This window comes from Electrophorus electricus, chromosome 10, assembly GCF_013358815.1.
Source record: "Electrophorus electricus isolate fEleEle1 chromosome 10, fEleEle1.pri, whole genome shotgun sequence".
NCBI lineage: Eukaryota > Metazoa > Chordata > Actinopteri > Gymnotiformes > Gymnotidae > Electrophorus > Electrophorus electricus.
Window position 1 is genome coordinate 17,629,070 of NC_049544.1, and position 7,772 is coordinate 17,636,841.

The following is a 7,772-nucleotide window of genomic DNA, read 5'->3' on the forward strand; positions in this document are numbered from 1 at the left end:
ATCAATATTTTTATTATAATTTTATTATATCTTATTTTCTAAAATGTGTCTATTTTAAAAATGTACCTTATGTTGTTACACTTACTGTGACATACACACACACACACACACACACACACACACACACACAGACAAAATTTTGCTCCCCTGTTCCCATCAGTGCCAAAAAATCTATAGAATCACACTTGCATTCCTCTATGTCCTCGTGAAATACTGCATTTTTGAATTTGGCTTCACTATGTCTCTTGCGAGTACAACTAAGCTCCTTCTCAGAGTCCTTTTACTGAATTATAGCTCAGGTTAAAACCATTTTTCTTTGACTGCTGGTGAAAATCTCTGAGGTGTGAAAGGTGTACAGCCTGACTCCAGCTGAGGCCTAGGCACTGCTGTTATCTTCAGCGCCACAAAACCCTTGATTTCTGCTCACGTCCAACACCGTGTTGTCCTAAGACATTTACTCTCTGACTATCAGTGGGGGGGCCCCTCTTGACTCACTGATGATCAAGATAGCACACGAAGGCATCTTGACAGGTAAGTGTCCTGTAATAGATGCAAGTGACGCAGAATGAAGAGTGCTGCTAGCGAAGAGGAGCTGTGATGATTTCATTCGGCTAATTTAACCACTTATCATTGATTGGGCTGTGGTGCTAACACGGTTAACTGCCTCGAGTGCTCTAGCTATCAGGGTGGAGAGCTGTGAACAGCCCCTTCAGTGCCTGATTAGCCTGCGGCGCGTGAAGGAGGAGAGGCTTGCAAGACCTGGCAGGGAACGTAACAGTGTGTTTGAAAATGATATAAACACTTGCTTTCTTTCTCCCTGTCATTTCTTTCTCTCTTTATATATTTTTCTTCCTCTCACCAGCTCTCCCGCTCTGACTCTTCCTCGCACTCTCTCTCTCCCTAGTGTTTAATCATAAAAACCAAAGGTAGAGAGAGTTTGAGCATGAGGAAGTTAAGGGATTCGTTGGCATCTGAACAGGGAAGGGAACTGCTGGAATTGGAGGATGGAAGTCTACTTAGTGCTGCCAGGAAGGTTGGAATGAAGGTGTATATCACAGGGTTCAAGAGTCTACTCATCCTTGTGTCCATTTGGTTGTGTGTTGGTTTTATGTTTTTATGCAGGACTTGGCGCAGTACGTCAATGAAGTGAAGAGAGACAATGAGACATTGAGGGAAATTGACCAGTATCAGAAATCCATCGAGAACCTAGTAAGTGAAATCAAACATGTGCAAGCAGATAACACATAAACGTACGCGCGCGCACACACACACACACACAAAGTGAGTTATCAAGCACTGTAGACCAGAAACAAATCAAATGAACAGCTGAGGTTTTGTAAGTCTAAAGGCCTGCAGGAGACAGCTGTTGTGGATCACTTCCTGAAACACTGCCCCCTCCAGGTTGCCTGGCTCTGCAGATCCTCATTCATCACCTGGACCTGCTCAATGAACCTCATTAGCTCATTCCCACAGGAGCTAATCTGTGCAGTTAAAGAGACGGGGTATCTCTTAAAAGTGGCACATTTTTTTTTGCCTGTCCCCTAGCACAGTTACTTGCATTTGCAAAACATAAATGATCATTATAAAAATAGACTGTTTTATTCATCAGTTTAATCTGTTTTATTGTTATGGAATTGGAATTAGAATACTTACCACAAACATGTGATTAAATGTTTTTTTTCCCAAAAAGTTAATAGTTAATAGTCCTTAAAGGACTGGTACTTTCACCACGAATAATGAAAGTCCATTATTGTCATTCTCCAGGTTTCCTAACCATAGATTAATGAGCATTTTGCACAGAGAATGCCCATTGTTGAAAGGTTCAACCAAAATCACATTTACACTGACTATTTATGTTTCATACAGTCATTCCACCAATACATGTCCAGATTTTGTTTTCACATGATAGAGAAGATAATGACATATTGACCCTAAGAATCATTACACTAAATCTGCACAAACTTAAAAAAGTAAAGTCACCTGGCATTGCCGTTGTGGTTTAGGACAAAGTGTGACTTACAGTCATCTCTCAAAATAGGCAAAACTGTGCATAGCTGCAGGTTGGGGTGGACAGCTAGAAGTGCATCTCCCTCTGCATGGTGTCATTCTGCCCGAGCAGAAGAGTGCCTCCCAGTTTGACTTGATGCTGTCTTTTGAGACAAGAGTATGAAGATCTTCTGTGTCCAAATTATGTGAAGATATGCACTCCACAATAACTGACAGACTTCTATGTACACCTGCCAACAACACTGACCGCATACAAATACACAAACGCGCATTACATACACAAACGCGCATTACATACACAAAAGCGCATTACATACACAAACACGCGTTACATACACAAACGCGCATTACATACATAACTGTGCATTATATACACAACTGTGCATTATATACACAAGTGTGCATTGCATTAACCATTATTGCAATTGTACTTCCCCCAATGTAAATCAGTATTTTGTGTTTTTTAAAATTGTTTTTTGTTGTTTTTTGCTGCTCTTTCAAAGCCCATACAATGTATTCTTCATGCCTGTTCTCAAAGCCTGAACAGTTGTGACTAACCTGTGGAGGACAGCTTTTGTCCATTTGCATCTGTTAATCAGAAGCACTACAGACTTCAAGTTTACTGTTTTTTTCTTTTTTTAAACTGATATGGGCCCAGCTTCCCAGATGCCTCGCTGTGCCGAGGCTGTCCAGGCTGTTAGAATGAACATTCAAAGCGATACCTGTTCCGCCTTCTCAGTGAGTTCTTTGGGCTAGGATGCTTTCGGGGCAGCCACAGCTCAACTGTTTACTGCAGTGAGCCAAAGTGATCATAAACCCAACCCCCCTGCCACACATCCAACAGCGCTCCACTCCACTTATTCAGCACATATAAACTCTCAGCCAAAATGGTCTGGAGAATCAGCTGTAATGGATGAGTGTAAGCCGTAGGCCTGCAGCACAGGGTGGGCTTGCCTGATTTTTGATTTTCCTTTTCAGAACCAGTGCCTGCGAAACTATGGGCGACCAAAAGGAGATGGTGAGGTTCGAGTGACATCGGTGGACAAACGAGCCAAACAGGACAGGTGGGTGTGTGCTACAGAGCGTGTCATCTGAGCAGAGCATAGCCATGCAATTTCACCCACAATGAGGTGCAGGTTTTCATAAAGTTGGAGTGCTGCAAGATCACTGCAGTACCAATTGTGCAATGGGTCACAATGAAACTTCAGTTATACAAGCTTTGAGTTCTTTAGGTGTTTTCATAGTGACCCTAATTAAAACTTCCCTTCGGTGAACACAATTAGGGTCTAAAAACATATGTCTCAAAAGCACATCATTTCCCATCTTCAGCGACGTGTCTGCATGATGCACAGTAGGAAAAACAATATTATTGTGTTTTGGTGGTAAAATAATTTTAGATTAAAACTTTTTTGCAGTCTGCTGCTGGGTTTCCTTCAATTCAGTAATACATGTCACCTTTCTTACAATGGTGTTTTTTTCATCTCATTTTGTTAATCTGAGAACTCAAATTTTTAATGAATGTTAAAAACAAGAACTTGTCCTGGCTCAAGCAGGGAGTGAAGAGTGGGAAACAGACACTGGGTTGGAGTTGGAATGAAGTTGAGCGTAGGGACCGCAGAACGCTCTGAGCGAGGAGCGAGTGTGGCGCGGGAATAGGAAAAGTTGGAACGGTGTGATTACAGAATGCTTTGAGCTAGGAGTGGAATGTTCTGCTGCTGCACTCTACTCTGGCGTGGACGCTGTCAGCCCAGAAGCTGCACTGCATCAGATAACATTTCCGAGAGCCCAGCCATGCCAGAGGGGCACCGGCGCCAACCCAGATCTCCTGGCCCTTCTCTTCATTTTGGGCGCGTTTCTCTGCTGCAGGCACATCTTCCTGTTCGATGCGGCTGTGATCGTGTGTAAGAGGCGGGGAGATGTGTATGAAATGAAGGAGGTAATCGACCTCCACAGGTTCAAGATCACCAACAACCCCACCTCAGATAAAGAAAACAGAAAGGTGAGCCTTCCTACATTCTTGTCTGAGCGAAACCTCCTTGGTCAAACTCAAACCGCAGTTCAGGGGCAGCGTGGGATAGAGAGAGTTGGGGAGAGAGAGGTGTGGGGGAGAGAGAGAAAGAGGAGGGGAAGACAGAGAGATATAGACAGAAAGAGAGGAGAAAAAGTGAGAGGCAAGAGGCAAAGTGAGAGAAATATTCCTCTCACTGTGTTTCCTTGCCATAATTAGTTAGTGCTTCACATGAGCAGTGGAACATCTTTCATACCCACAGATGGTGTTTCCTATTAAACACTGCCTGATTCCTATTAAGCATTGCCTGCTTCTGCTAACTAACGCAGCCGACACACAGCACTGGCTAAATGAGAAAGCATGATGTCGTTTGTAATGCTACATCACACGTTACCATGCCAGAGCTTTACTGTCTGCAAGATAATGCCATCATTATCAGTCATCTGTAAAAGACAGAGAGAGAAAGAGAGAGAGAGAGAGAGAGAGAGAGAGAGAGAGAGAGAGAGAGAGAGGTATCAGATCTGCTCTTTGCATGGAGGATCTTTAGGAAAGGGCCAATGAGGTACACTTGTATCTGTTTTTTATTTTTAATATTAAAAAAAAATTATTAAATTAAGTGAGTAAGAAGCACACTTTCAATATTAATCAAAGAGGCTATTGTTTTTCCCCTCTTCAGAAGTGTGTCTTCTCATTAATCTCCTACTCCACACCCACATCCCCCCAGGCTCACAGGCGAAGCACCTGCGTACAGCCGTGGCCTGGCTGGGTGCCGATTGCTGGTGGTCACACGCTCATTAACAATGACTCGCTCCTCTATCACCACACCCCGTGCTGCAGAGCAGAGAGGGAACAGTCTGTCCTCCTGCTCTGGCTTGCAGAAATGACCTCTGACCTGGGTTTGATGGCCTTAATAGGAAGAGGTTTTGATGATGTCTAAGTGTATTCTGTGTGTATGTGTGTCTGGTCGAATACACGTGTCTGATTCTGTGTGCGTGTGGTGTTTATGTTTCTGCATATGTGTGTGCATGTGTTTGAGTGTGTGTGTTTTGTGTTTGTGGTCTCTTGCAGTGGTCCCATGGATTCTACCTCACACACAACCAGGGTCAGAATGGTTTTGAGTTTTTCTTCAAGACCAAAGAGCTAAAGAAGAAATGGCTGGAACAGTTTGGCATGGCAATGTGAGTGCGTGTGTGTGTGTGTGTGTGTGTGTGTGTGTGTTTGTGTGTGTGTGTGTGTGTGTGTGTGTGTGTGTGTGTGAGTGTGCACGTGTGTGTATTGGACCTTGCTTCTCTTGTTTTTCAGGTTTGCTCATCTATCAGATATATTTAGCTAAGCTGTCATCCTCTCTGACAGCAGACACTAAAACATAATCCTCCATCACCACGCTGACATGGCCTGAGGCCAGCAGCAGCACTCCGGAGCCCAGTGCAGCCTGGTGTGCTGTCAGCCTGGCCTCCTGCAGTACTGCTGGGTACGGGGCAGGCTGGGTTCAAGAGGGCTCAAGCCCCAAGGTCTTGTGGGAGCCATGGTGCTGTCAGGTGGCTGGGCTAGTGCAGACCCGCGCAGGCGTCACTCGGCCAGTTCCGCCCAGAAAGTGGCTTTAGGCAGGCTTCAGTAAAACTGTGCAACTGGATGAGAGAGAGAGAGAGAGAGAGAGAGAGAGAGAGAGAGAGAGAGAGAGAGAGAGAGGAAATGGAAAGCACAAGAGAGAATGATGGGGATGGAGTGAGAGGTGGGGGAGGAAAATGAGTTAAATGTTATTTTGATTCTTAAATTGTTTGTAGAAGCTGAGTGAGGACACTCAGCATGTACTGCTGTACCACTCCCACCCCACACAAACACACACACACACGTTCGTTCACTCAATTAATGAATTTGTAGCCAAATTGAAAAGAAGAGACCAAGGAGATTGCCTGCTCCTCTACTCTGAGTATATAATGATACTTTCTCATTCACACTGTGACGGAGACCATGGTCAGAGCTCACGTATACCTCCTGTCAGACTTGGGTTTGAGTCCTGTCTAGGGTGGCTGCCTTCAGCCTTCATCACATTTGGTGTCAGAAGTGGGTTGGCAGTGAAGCCACTGGGAGCATGCCCCAGGTTGATGAACCCAGCCCTGCTGTGAGGGGATGGTGTAGCCCAGTATGAGGACCCCTGATGAGGGGCATGGGTCCTGATGGAAAGGGCAATTGTGTTTGGAGGGACATGTGGACAGTGTCATGCACAGGGTAAACTCCCTGGAGGTGAAGGCATTGTGACGGAGACTGTCACTCTCTGAAGGGGAGGATGGTGTGTTATGGTGTGCTCACGTTTACCTCTTGAGTTCTGGGTGGGGTGGCTGCCTTCAGCCTTTGTTACACCCACATATCCCATGATGCCTTGGTACAGATGTGGACTGACTTTTACACACTCAGACATCAAATGACATGTAGACACCACACACACACACACACACACACACACACACACACACACACAGACATGTGTTACTCAGGGAGTCCTTGACCTGAAAAGCAATCACTACTTTATTTGCTACATATATCTGGCTGCTTTTGTACATCAAGTGGTATAGTGGTACAGAGAATGGGAGAGAGAGAAAGACACACCAGGTTAGAGGGAGAGACAGAGAAAAAGAGAGAAAGGAAAGGATTGCGGGAGAGAGAGAAAGAACGAGGGAGAGAGAGAGAGAGAGAGAGAGAGAGAGAGACAGAGAGGGAGAGCGACAGAGGTAAAGGGCATAGGAGCCCTGAATGGAGCAGTTCAATTCACACTACTGATAAAGTGATGGTTGGTTGCAGTGGAGGAAGAGAGAGACCTTTTCTCTCCAGCTCTCGGTGTGCTGTCATTACCCCGAGGGCTTTTGTGAGTGGAGGATGTATCTGGCAATCAAAGCTTAGTACGTGGCAGGGACAGACATCAGCTGACGGTGAGCGTCCGTACTAGCGAGAGAGTTTCTGTGCTAGTAGATCCTTGCTTTTTTCCATCTGTCTCTCGCTCACACGGGCTGCGTCTCTGAGTTCTTCGTCTGTCTCCCCCGTTGCTTTCTCTAGCTCCAACATCCACCCGGAGAATGGCACCAGCAACCTTCATGAGTTCCACATGCACACATTTGACAGGATCACAGCCTGCAGCTCCTGCAAGATGCTACTGAGGTGAGTGCATTTGGGGGCCATGCCCACGGGGTCGGATGATATACTGATACAATGACATTATCATGATACAAGCCACATACCCCACACCTTTAGGGACACAACCACGTTCATGGTCATATGCTATAAAGTGTGCAGTCTGCCAGTCACTGACAACGTATTACTTGGTTGCATAAAGAATTTGCAACCGAGTAATAAATACGACATTTTTCAAAAATTATGTTAATTTCTAGAGTTCCCCTGGTCTTCAGAACATAGGGGTATAAACAGAGCTGTGATTCATGTGTGGTCCACCCAGTATAGATAAAACACTCTCAATTAAAACTGATATCCTGCATTTTAATCTTATAATCATTGTTTTATTTCTTACCCGATGTGCTAAACTACAGGCACAAAACAACAAAAATGATCACTGCCCTGTTACTTTGGACTCTCCAGTTACTTATGGACTGTCCAGTTACTTAGGGATCGTAGAGTCTGCGCAAATGCACTCATGAGGCACTTTTATTAGAAACACCTTGTAGGTTCCAGCCTGTAGTCTGTCTGTAGTCTGACTGTTGCTATGCACTGGTTGTTAGCCGTGCTCTAGCCTTTCATATATCTGTCC

The 7,772-nt window shown here is 45.0% G+C and overlaps 1 protein-coding gene across 4 annotated transcripts in view; it reads left to right on the forward strand.

Moving 5' to 3' along the window:
• Positions 1-7,772, forward strand: part of LOC113579380 (guanine nucleotide exchange factor VAV3) — a 78,267-nt gene that overhangs the window by 47,421 nt on the left and 23,074 nt on the right. For all 4 annotated transcript variants that reach the window (XM_027013279.2, XM_027013281.2, XM_027013280.2 and 1 more), the window contains 5 exons: positions 1,123-1,209; positions 2,986-3,071; positions 3,874-4,006; positions 5,084-5,193; positions 7,067-7,168. In XM_027013279.2, coding sequence (XP_026869080.1) covers positions 1,123-1,209; positions 2,986-3,071; positions 3,874-4,006; positions 5,084-5,193; positions 7,067-7,168 — 518 coding nt within the window. The remainder of the gene's footprint in view (positions 1-1,122; positions 1,210-2,985; positions 3,072-3,873; positions 4,007-5,083; positions 5,194-7,066; positions 7,169-7,772) is intronic.